Source organism: Zeus faber (assembly GCF_960531495.2).
Source record: "Zeus faber genome assembly, chromosome: 18".
Classification (NCBI taxonomy): Eukaryota; Metazoa; Chordata; class Actinopteri; order Zeiformes; family Zeidae; genus Zeus; species Zeus faber.
The window spans coordinates 14464474-14476973 of record NC_137210.1 but is presented as its reverse complement, the minus strand read 5'-3'; the positions used below and the strand labels follow the sequence as shown (position 1 = coordinate 14476973).

Here is a 12500-nt window from a genome sequence, read left to right as displayed (position 1 = left end):
TTTTTTTTTTTTTCCCCCTCCACATCAGCTCCACATCCCCCTCCCTTAGCCCTCCTTCCCCTCCCTCCCCTCCCTCTCCTTTTCAACTCGCTCCGTCTGCCTTTGCCTGTGAAGTGAACGGCTTGTTACGAAAAACGAGGTGAATAAGCGCTAAGTCTCCTCACATGTCTGCCGAGCACGCGCCGCCAAACGGCTGCCGCACACCGAGCGCAGGCATGCAAACAAACACCTGCACTCTTTTTTTTTTTTTTTTCTTTTTTTTTTTGCCCCCTCCCTCCCCCAATTTTCTCTCTCTGAGTCTGCACTTGTTTGTGTCGGCGGAGTGCGCTCCGGGCTTCCTCGAATAAAACCACACCACTCCAACATGTACGCATGGCGCTCCTCCTCATTCGCGCGTACGCACGCGCCGCACACGCACAGGCGGTGGCTTTCGCACACTTAGGGGTGTGCACATTCGCAAGCGCAGGCACACACACACAGCCACACATTCACACACACGCATACACACACACGCACCCTACACAGCAGCACCCAATAATCATGTGAGTCTTCTGTGCATTAGCAGTGGATCCAGCTGCAGAATGCATATGTGAGTGGAACGTGGTGGGCTCAAAGGCTGCGCTGCCCAGTGCATTGTGGGATACGTCCGCCTCCATTCCCCCCCCGTTTCAGGGATCACAATTCAGCCCCGAGGGAAATGGATGCTCACAACAGGGCCTAGCTCACACACACACACACACACACACACACACGCCACACCCAGTATTCATGCGAGTATTCTGTGCATTAGCAGTGCATCCAACTGCAGAATGCATACTGTAAGCAAGTGGAACATGATGGAACATGGATGCATACCAAACAACATAGGTTATACACACACACACACACACACACACACACACACACACACACACACACACACATACACATACTGGATGCTTACAACAGGGTACCCACACACACTCACTGTTGGTGTTAAACAGTGGATCCTGCTTTTATTCAGGATAAATTTGGTCCCATTAATATCGTATATATCTACAGTAGAGTTTCGAGGGTTTCCAACCTTTTCAGCCTTGAGACAACATAAAGCAGGCCCGATTCAATTTGAGACCCCCCTATTCAAAGAAAGCAAGACATTATTTTTGTGGCTGTTTTTGTCTGAGTTGGTTCGTTACGTGAACCTATGCCTGACTGTAAGGAAACATATGCCTCACATCCCCGCCCCCACGCGATCTCTGGTGACCCCCAGCGGGGGTCTGACACCTCAGGTTGGTGACCGCTGCTCTAGATAGAACCGAAAAGCGGTGCGGTGTCTTTCTCCCACTGACACTCTGGAGGATGACAGGTCAGCAGGAATGACTGCAGCACAAGTGGAGTAGGGCTGGGCCTCCGCCTGTCTGCTGCTGCTCCATATGCTACCACTGCGCGCGCACGCACACACACACACACACACACACACACACACACACACACACACACACACACACCTACTGCAAGAAGACGAGGGCGTTGCCTGCAGCACACAATTGTCTGAGGGACAGTCTGTGTGTGTCACGCACCCACACACACACACACACACACACACACACACACACACACACACATATACACACACACATAGGACAGTAAACCAAAGCGGAGGATGATGTCACTTCTTGATGGTGGTGGGGGAACTGTGGGAACCATTTGTGTCTGGCTATAAGTGAATTATCCTGGTGGTCATTGTCTACACCAAGCTAACATGCTGCTGCTTCTGTGGGGGACAGAAAGTTCAGCCTGCTCTGATGTAATAAAAAAGACTCTGAGGGGGATTAAATCCCTGTGAAGTGGCAGGGCGTTTTGGAACAACGGCACTATATCCCTCGGTTAGCAGCCGGCAGGGCTCTGACCCACATAACCGAGGGAGTCGCTAGGCAGTAAGTCAGTAATTAGACTGTCATCGGGCAGCCAGTCGGTTAGCTGGTTATTATGATCAACTCAGTCAGGAAGTCAGTCGTTTATTTACTCAGTCTGTTAGTCAGCCATCAACTCAGTTAGTCATCCAGCTAGTCTGCTTCTTCCTCCACAAGTCAGTCAGTCAGCCAGTCAGCCAGTCAGCCAGTCAGTCAGTCAGTCAGTCAGTCAGTCTGTCAGTCTTCCTTTTTCCTTTTGAGATGCTGCTTTTCCTTTTAGAGAAGAGAGGCCTCAAGGTGTCAAGTGGTACTTGAATACCATGACAGAGCTGTAAGAGCTGAACACACGCACAGGCACAGAACGGATCAGGAACACTCCCAGATCCACAGGACAGAACTTCCAGGCCCCGCATGGGCGCGCGTGTCCGTAGGTCCCACAGTCCCGTAAACGAAATGTTGCAGGATCACGTCGGACTGAAAAAAACAAACAAACAACTAAAAAAGGTCTTTAGGCTGTCTTCTGTCACGTCAAATCGCCCCGTACAGGGACCTAAGGGCGTCGATGCACACCCCAAATATCCTCCCAATCAACCTCCAGTTTTTCACAGTTGTATCAACCCTCCAGTCAGATTGCAGCCACGCTAAAGCTCTTAGTGCACGATTTCCCCCCTCCCTGTGGATAACTCACCCCTTGAGGCAGCAATGCCACATTTTATTCTATTTTGTTGGGTGCTGTTGTGCTCTGTCTGGGCCGATTTCTGCATTGTCCAGTGGTTCACACTTTGTTACTCCTATAGAAGGAACAAATCCCAAAAAGTTCACCTTTTGGGACCCTTTCAAGGGCTACTATTTGTCAATTTCCTGTTTTTCCTGTGTATGCAGTTGTGTTTTGGGCAAATTCAATAGCAACACAACCCAACGCAATGAGACCCAGAGGAGGCTTGCACTTCGTATGAGAAAGCAATATTTCCCGCGAAGATGCAGCCATGCCCTGGTTAGGAATCCCAAATCCCTTAGATTGCCAGTTGAAGTGGTCAATTTGTCTGAGAATTGAGGCGGCCTTTCGCCGTGGGGGAGGACGTTTGTAGGTGCAACATGTCTGGGGGGAGGTGGTCAAGCACTGTTCCACAAAATGCCGACGCCAGCAGATACTGAACTTAATCCTTCTTTCTTGCTCTTTCCCCATCTCTTTCTCTTTCTTTACCTCCTTCTCTTAGAACCGCGAGCTGCAGATCATGCGGAAGCTGGACCACTGCAACATAGTCCGCCTGCGCTACTTCTTCTACTCCAGTGGAGATAAGGTCAGTCGGCGGCCCCGTCCCTCTGCCGTGTCTGTCGGGATCTCCGTCAGCCCGCCTTGCGTGTCCCGGGGACGGTACAGTCCGATGCCCCCAAATGTATTGCGTCGACTTCGCGAGGTGATGAAGTGGCGCGCCGGAGCCATCGAATAACATTTTGGCCATCAGGTTGCATGCAACGGCGGTCTCTTACCTTTGCTGTCGGGTGAGACCGGCGGTGTGTAAAAAGTCGATCCATCCTGTTCGGCTGGTGTTCAGACACTGATCCGTGTAAATGGTTTCCACAATCCCGTCTGTATGCCTTTATAACCTACCATGTCTTTTAAACATTTTGGGCTCTACAATACGTATCTTTCTCATTCAACCCAACCGATATGACCCAGCTGACCCAAATTGTAAGGAGCCTTCACTGTCACTAATGCTGTTAAATGGATGGACATTTACAGGCGGACAAGTACAGGAGGGAATAATATCTTCAAGAATTTAAAAAGCAAGTCAAATAATTGTTTTATTTCTAAAATCATTTTGATTGCAATCAGTATGTGCGATACCGGGAATGGAAAAACTAGGAATTTCAGCTTTTATCACAAAAAGTGAATTGTATGTATATAATAAAACAGACACACCTTGAGTAGATATCAATGACAAATCATAGCATCTTGAAATGAATGCCACAACATGACACAAGAATGTGCCTCTGCCACAGTTTTACACACGTTGTTCTGTGCACGTTCCGTAAATGACAACCGTCGCCTGGTCCATGACTCAGCAGCACACCTAACCAGGCCAACCAGAGGGGTGTGTTTGTGTGCGCGCGTGTGTGCGCGTGTGTGTGTGTGTGTGTGTGTGTGTGTGATCAGCTAATTATAGCGGTGGCAGTCATGCTCCACCCTTCCCACCTCCCCTCACACGTGTGCTGACTGACCTCTTGGAAAGGCAGTGGATTCTTGGTACGCTGACACACACTCTGCACTGGGTCAGAGGGAACTTCTGCTTCTGTTTGACTAACAAACAGTGGACATTTTCTCTTTTTTGGGGGGGGGGGGGCAAAAAAAAAACTTACCTTAAAGGCCTCGACACCCCCATGCGTCCTTCCTTTCTTTGTCTTCACCCCCTACCCCCCCCCCCCTCGCTCTCTTGGTTCATAATGATGTTATTTATTTATTGATTTTCCTTTGTTATTAGTATTATGATTACTATATCATTATTTCTAATATGTATTTATTTTAATTTTATTTCGTTTTTTAAAAATTCAAATCTCTCGCTCTCTCTCTCTCTCTCTCTCTCTCTCTCTCTCTCTCTCTCTCTCTCTCTCTATCCCCCTCTCTTCCATATCCTGTTTCCTCTCCTCCCAGGCTTGTCTAAATGTGGAGACTGGCATGGTTTGATTGGCATGAGTGGCTACAAACTCTTAAGCCCGGGGAGACGGTGCTGACAAGTGTGTGTGGGAGTGTGGGAGTGTGTGAGGAAGAGAGGGAGAGAGGGAGAAAAAGATGAGAGGAAGCCAGTGGAATGCTACCTGCATGGAAGGGTCAGTTTCCGGGTAAGTGTTGGTCTGGGAGAAAGAGGGATAGAGACTGAGAGCCAGACTAACACACTAGGTGAGGTCACTTTGTGTGTGTGTGTGTGTGTGTGTGTGTGTGTGTGTGTGTGTGTGTGTGTGTGTGTGTGTGTGTGTGTGTGTGTGTGTGTGTGTGTGTGTGTGTGTGTGTGTGTGTGTGTGTGTGTGTGTGCGCGCATGGTAGGTCTTACTGTATATAGCTGGCCAAAAAGCCAACCAAACACACCTCATGCTGTTTGCATTTACTCTTTAACAACTTACACAACTTGCGTAACGCTGCTAAAGCACAAGGCTCTCCGATGTGCAAACTGTTCTTTGACCCTGAGTTAAAAAAAAAAAGAAAAGAAAAGGAAACCATGATTTTTTTTTTCCAAGAGAGAATGAACATGAGCACATGCTTCCACTCCTCCCTTCTCTCCACGGGCTTGCTCTACCTCCACTCGTATCAGCACAGCCGCTCCCGCACTCGCTCACACGTGCAAGCTCAACGCTTCTTGTTAAAAAGTCGCAGTTCTGGTGCTGCGGTCGGAGCGCGGGCCTAATGAGCGGGGGGTTTCCTGTGCGGTCGGCGTGTCGGGCGGGGGGCGCCGGGCGACAGAGAGGCGCGGGTCGCGTGGCCGGCCGCTGCTAAGCCCTCACGGCGCTGGCAGCGGCGCTGTTCTGCATTTATTTTTAAATTCTATTCGTAGATGTGTTACTGCCGTGTGAAAAAGCTGGTGACCGGGCCGAGCGAAGGGATGGTTTCACACCGTTTCGTGCCGTCTACTTCTTTCTCTCGAGTTCCCATCTTTTTTTTTTGTTTTGTTTTGTTTTTTTTTTGTTTTTTTTGCGCCGCTGTTCAACACGTGTGCGCACGTGCAAAATGACCAAATTATGCAGAGTGATCTCGGTGTTAATGTAGTGTTGCACTGACTTATGTGATGCTGTGTGTGGAGTATGGTGCCCTGAGGGGTAAACAACAAGCAAGAACACACACACACACACACACACACACACACACACACACACACACACACACACACACACACACACACACACACACACACACACACACACACACACCAGAGCGAGTTCCCATGCACGCACGCACACTGTTTACAAATGCACACACACACACACACACACACACACACACAGTAGATATGCATTCCTCCAGCTGCTGTTCAGCTCTCTCTTTATCGATAAAGTGTTGAGTCGGTCAGTCATTTATTTGTATTTTTTTTAATTATTATTTTTTTCGGCCAATTAGGCAACATATTATTCAGCCGCGAGCAAGTGGGGAGCCAATCAGCTCGCTGCGTGCCCGATGGGCTGGTGGAGAACCGAGGAAGTAGCTTTGTAGCGAGGCAGGAAGTGAGTCACCAGGCTGTTGCCAGGCTAAATATAGCCTCGCAGGAGGCGGAGCATCGCTCCCAAATGTTATCAATGGGGACACACGCGAAAGGGGGTGGAGGGGTGGAGGGGGGTTGTGTCAGGTGGGGAAGAAGAGGAGGAATGAGATGTGGAGGGATGAAGAGTAGTGGAACTAGGGGTGGAGGTGTGTGTGTGTGTGTGTGTGGGTGTGGGTGTGGGTGTGGGTGTGTGTGTGTGTGTGGGTGTGGGGCTTGGGCATAGAAGGATCCATAAAGAGGGGCAGGGAGCAGTCACGATAGGAGACCTGTCGTCCGTCTCTGCGACCTGCTCCGTCTGTCTGCTGGACAAGCTGGCGCTGACAGATTGGGGAGAGGAGTGTGTCGGACATGAACGGACACTCGGCGACAAGATAGAGGGAGAGAAATCTGCAGACAGACCAAACCAAGGACAGTGACATCGACGCCCAGTGTTTCTGGAAGGCGGCGGCTCTTTAAAAACAGGCTTTTCGGCGTCTTCCAAGTCCAACTGCTTGGAGGCATATGTCCGCTGCAGGAACGCCTCCAGCTCCGCGGATAAAACCCTCTCAAACGTCTCCACCTTTGACGCTCACGACTGTGGCTGTCGCCCCCGCCTGTTGCACGTCCGCGACCTTGTTCTATTTTCTTTTCAAGCGGAGCGATCTAAACACAGTCATCATTTTGTTTTGACATGGGAAGACCTCCATCGTCGCGTGGCGCGCCGAAACCTTTTAGCCGGCGTCGCCGAAAGGCACCGCTGCGACGTTTCATTCTGGACAACGTTGTTATTTTTGGTGTTTTAATGAGCCTGAATTCCAGGACGAGACCAGTAAACTACAGTGCCTTTTTAGTTGTGTTTTTTATTTGAACCCTACTCGCTTTTGGAATGTAACCGGAATCACAATCAACGAGGAATTTGACTTGGTGCGGTAGAGTACATTGTTGTACAAGTAACATAAAAAGGCTTAACGATCTTAAAAAACCAAGATTAAAAAGGAAAAATACGGAATATAGAGTATGTGCTCCATTTTACAACAGTTGTAAACTAATACAGCAATACATATAATGTAAAGTAGTTCTCTTAAAGTTTTGTAAAGTAATGTAGTTCTCATGTAGTTTTACCAACAGAGCCAGACGCCTCGTAGTCCTCCTTTTTCTCCTCTTCTTCCTCCTCCTCTTCCTCCTCCTCCCGTCAGGCTCAGAATGAGGGAGTGTTAGAATAACGGTGGGACTGGAGGAAGGCTGTCTGAAGCATCCTGCCTTTCCGGGCCTCAGCGCGTATGACTGCAACGCCTCTGCCGCCCCTGCCCCCCGGCAGGAAGTGATGTCATCGTCTGCTGCTGTGTTGTGGAGAACCCGCTGCGGTGACGCAGGGAGCCGGTGCGCCTCCTGGCCCTAGGGTGCCGGGGCGGGCGGGGGGGGGGCCTGCGGCTGGGGCGTCTCCTTTTACAATGGCTCTCAGTTAGAACGCAGTGACATCATCGCACAAACAACCCGTCAGCCCCCTCCGTCACCAGGGGCAACACCCGTGACAGGAAAAGGAACGATGGGGGGAACGATGGGATTCATGAGAATCGAATGGAAAATGTACAGCGTTGTTTTAAAAAGGCGTTGTCTGCTTCTGCTCCTTTATTTCCTTAAGTGTCGTGTCTTCGTTCACCCCATTACCACTGTGTGTGTGTGTGTGTGTGTGTGTGAGGGCGCGACCTTTTTGACCTTCCCCGGTCTCTCTTCCCCCCGACAGAAAGACGAGGTGTACCTGAACCTGGTCCTGGACTATGTCCCCGAGACGGTCTACAGAGTGGCCAGACACTACAGTCGAGCCAAACAAACCCTGCCCACCATCTACGTCAAGGTGGGTGTGTGTACTGACAGCCGGGTATCGAGGCTCATGTTGAGTTTTAAGGTATCCAACAAGTCTAGTTTTGAGGGTTTTTTTTATTTTTATTTAAATGCTCGGAAGATACATTTTTATTTTACATTACTTCGTGATGGCGGTCCGATGAATCGCTCCGATTCGAGGTGTACAATGGAGACTTGATAGCCATCAATCTCTTATGGGATGCAGGACGGTCAGATGTGAATAACTGAATAGGTTTAGATGGGCCTGAGATGAAGGTTCGCTGCTCACCTGGCAGAATGCTGGGAATGTGCTGGTACGTCCGCACTCCTTATCACCATTAACCCAATGTCTCCCACACACACTGTGTGCAGATAAGGTCGCATGCTGGCTTGTGTCCAGTCAGACATTAATTCATTAAATCGGTGTAAGAACATTCAGAAAAGGCAGAATATAGTAGTAGTAATAATAATAGTAATAATAATAATACCAGGACAAATTATCTATTTTAATCTATATATTGAATTATTCATTATAATTGAGTGAAGATATGCTGCTTTATATAGGGTTACAAAACACTACATTATGACTTCCAAACAACACAGTTTCATTTCATTTGAATTGAACCATCAAATATTTTTTCCTGTACATGGCATTCACAAAGAATTAACTTTTTCCCCAATTTTGTTACATTACAGTGTAAAATGGATGTAATTATATCTATTATTCAATATATATATATATTTATTATTATTATTCTATTATATCCATTGTTCTATATCTGTTATTATATATTTATGATATAATCAATTATTTTTTAATAATAATTATAAATTCCCCATCAGTCTACACACAACACCCCACGGTGACAGTGAAAAAACAGGTTGTTTTTGCAATGTATTTTTTGTATGTATGAAATTTACAGCACATTTACATTACAGCTTGCTGTCCTGCATTTTATTGAATATTTTAGCGGTGAATCAATGATAGTTTCACGTTTGAAGGATTAGATGAGAATTTATTAAGTTGTCCAAAAACACAGCCCAGTTGTCCAGTGGTACCACAGTCAATGATAGCGTTGGATGTGTTTTCGTGTAGCAACTTGCAGCGGGACGTAAAAAAAAAAAAAAAAGAAAAAGGAAATGACTGCTAATTACCACTTCTACTAAATAAATTATAGGGAATAGACTGCTGTGCATGTGTCTCAATGTGTGTGTGTGTGTGTGTGTGTGTGTGTGTGTGTGTGTGTGCGTGCGCGTGCGCGTGCGTGTGCGTGCGTGTGTAGCTGTACATGTACCAGCTGTTCAGGAGCCTGGCCTACATCCACTCGTTTGGTATTTGCCATCGGGACATCAAGCCTCAGAACCTGCTGCTGGACCCTGAGACTGCTGTGCTCAAACTGTGTGACTTCGGCAGGTGAGACCCGTCCTCCTCCCCTTTTAGAGAGTCTTCCGTGGCGACTGAACGTACGCCAGGGATGGTCATGAGCGCTTTGTGACAAAGAGTGGTGCCGTTGAACTGGATATCATGGTCTAAATGAACGATTCTCCTATTCATTTTGACCGTTACCTGAAATTCACAATTCTGAAAGTCCCACTTATGAGTATGTGTGTTCTGATACGCTATACTTTGTTATTGATGATTTAACAATAATCCATTGTGTGCCATACTAGAAAAAATCATATCTGAGTTATGCTTTGTTCGTAATGATGTTACTCTGAATGGCATCTTTTTCTACAGATTTACTCCATTCATTGTATTAATTTGTATTGTTATTGCATTCATATTTTTGTGTATTTTTTTTAATAATCACTCAACTATTATAACTATAGTTAATAGTAATCATTATTATTATTATTAGTAGTAAATCATTATTGCCAAAATTCCTCCATCATACAGAGAAACTCTTGAGCAGTGGTTTGTGCGAGGATAATTCAGTCGGACAAGGGGTAAACATTTGCCAAAACTGATTTTTTTTATTTTTTTTTATTATTTATTTTTTTCTCGCTCCATATTCCTAACCACTTGCCGCTGACACACCACCACTGGGTGGTATTTCGATCAAAACCTGGCGATTTCCGCCCTGATTTGCCCCGATCTTGTGTGCAGTGCCAAGCAGCTGGTTCGTGGGGAGCCCAACGTGTCCTACATCTGCTCCCGCTACTATCGAGCCCCCGAGCTTATCTTCGGTGCCACCGACTACACATCCAGCATAGGTGCGACCGCCTCCGTGCACTGTGCTTACATTACAGGCGTCTGGAAAGCAAACCAAAAACGATGGCATCTGCAGGTCCTTTAAAAAGTCCCGAAATGTCTCTTTTCTTTTCCAAAATGTCCGTCTTCTTATATTTTTCAAGTACACATATTTCTACCTACTGTAATACTTACCTCTGCCCTGTCCTGTACCAACTTTATAGTTCTTACCTGCAATACAGTTCATTGAATAAGTGAGGGGTTATTTGTTCAAAAATCTGTCCTAAATGTAATTAAATTGATCCAAAAGTCTTTTCAAGTCTATTTAACGCTGTGTAACCTGCAGACGCCCTGTATTCAACAGCCCTTACTATGTAGCTGCTGTTTAGAAATAGTTGAATGTTGTTTATGTCATCACAATGCGTTCTCTTTTACTGACTTCCTCTTTAACGCGTGTGACCCTTCCTTTCCCCGCAGATGTGTGGTCAGCCGGCTGTGTGCTGGCAGAGCTGTTGCTAGGACAACCAATCTTCCCTGGCGACAGCGGAGTGGACCAATTGGTGGAAATCATCAAGGTACTGACTGGGGCCTATCGGGCTGGAAGGTCTTCACACGCGAGCGTCAATGAAGTTTGGTGTCCTTAGACACTGGGGAATTTCCGCTGACACTGAACTCCTGAGCACCAAACTGTTTTCTCCCACTTTCGACCACGAACGACTAACTTTTTGCGCTTTAAAAAAAAACAACAACAAAAAAAACAACAACAAAAAAACAAAACGTTCCCGTTTCCTGTCTTTTCTCATGTCTGTTCCCCGCTGCCGCACCTGGTTCTGTTCCGCCCGCTCACCCACGCCCGATGTCTCTCTCTCTCTCTCTCTTGCTCTCTCTCTCTCTCTCTCTCTCTCTCTCTCTCTCTCTCTCTCTCTCTCTCTCTCTCTGTGATGCAGGTTCTGGGCACTCCGACTCGGGAGCAGATCCGAGAGATGAACCCGAACTACACCGAGTTCAAGTTCCCCCAGATCAAGGCACACCCTTGGACTAAGGTGAGTCAACAGGTACAGGAACCCTTTTACTACTCTTTAAGTCCCACCCCTGCCGCTCCCTCCATGCTTGTGTTGCCTGCTTGCCTTGGCCCTCATTCAGCCTCACCAACCCCGTAGTGCTGCCCCCACTGACCCTGGGTGACCCCCTGCTGGGGCTCACAAATTAACTCATTACTGCACTGGAATAAGAACTCAGAGAGTTCTTGGAGAGTTCTTATTTGTGTCTTTTTTTATTGTTTTTAATTGTTTGAGTTGTCTTTTTTTTTTTTTTTTTTTTTTTTTTACAAACAATACATAAACAACAAGCAGCATGAATATCTGGAAATTGCAGTAGTAGTCTTGCCATTGCATATTGAATTATTTTGTGTGCTTCAGTTTTTATACACGGATATTTTATCTGTGTATATTTTTTCACATATCTTTGTGTGGAAGGAAAACTCTGGTATTTTTGAACACAAGCCTTGTTTTTTATAGCTTATATCGCTTATTTCTACTGCCAATGGCCCCGCAAAAACAGGGCAGTCCCAACCGCGTTCTTCAGCGATGCAACTGTCCCACTGCGCGGCTAGTTTCTCAATACCGGGTTCATTGAAACGGCTCTGACGCCGATCACTTGGGTTGAATCCCGATGATCAAATAAACAAGGTGAAGTAAAAAAAAAAAAAAGGGACCAGAGTTTTCCTTTAAGTGTGTCCTGGCGGCACCCTCCAAACTCCATTTCCATGCACTACATTTCCGTTGCGATTTGGCATTAATCCCAGACGAACATAAAACGAGTGTCAGGACACTTGGACAGGACATGTGGCAGTTGATGGGATTGAAACTGCAACGTTTAATTTACGTGACACTCATTAACAGACGCAGTACAGATGAAGGCGGTGGATTAAAGTGGAAATCCATCAACATTGTCTGTTGGGTTGTGTGGGTTACACTACAAATCCCATAATTCCATTTGAAACTCTCTGCTCTAAGGCAGTCACTTTATTTTCTAAAAAATATGCCTTCCTCTGATCGATTGATTTGTCTTTATTTCTCTTGGTCGCTACACTGGTCGATCAAATTCACTGCGGTTGCCCTCCAATCAAAAGGAAAGGCGGACCCCGCCACCAACAATGGAAACGGAATTTAGAGGGGCACTTCATAACACAAATACATTGAATGGATGTTCCTTTTAAAGTGCCAGCTAAACAAAATATAGGTTAAGTATAAAATATGTTTTTTTGTCTTTTTTTGTCTTTTTTTTTTTTAATAATCTTGCGGATTACCTCTTTAAGCAGGTTGCTCAAAGACTCCATGCTGCTCT

The 12500-nt window shown here is 46.6% G+C and overlaps 1 protein-coding gene across 1 annotated transcript in view; it reads left to right on the top strand.

Annotated features, from left to right (window-relative positions):
* The window catches only part of gsk3ba (glycogen synthase kinase 3 beta-a), a 23115-nt gene that overhangs the window by 8541 nt on the left and 2074 nt on the right, over positions 1-12500 (top strand). The window contains 6 exon segments of the mRNA XM_080018765.1: positions 3110-3193; positions 7866-7976; positions 9247-9377; positions 10071-10177; positions 10632-10729; positions 11102-11197. Of these exon segments, the coding sequence (XP_079874891.1) occupies positions 3110-3193; positions 7866-7976; positions 9247-9377; positions 10071-10177; positions 10632-10729; positions 11102-11197 (627 nt within the window).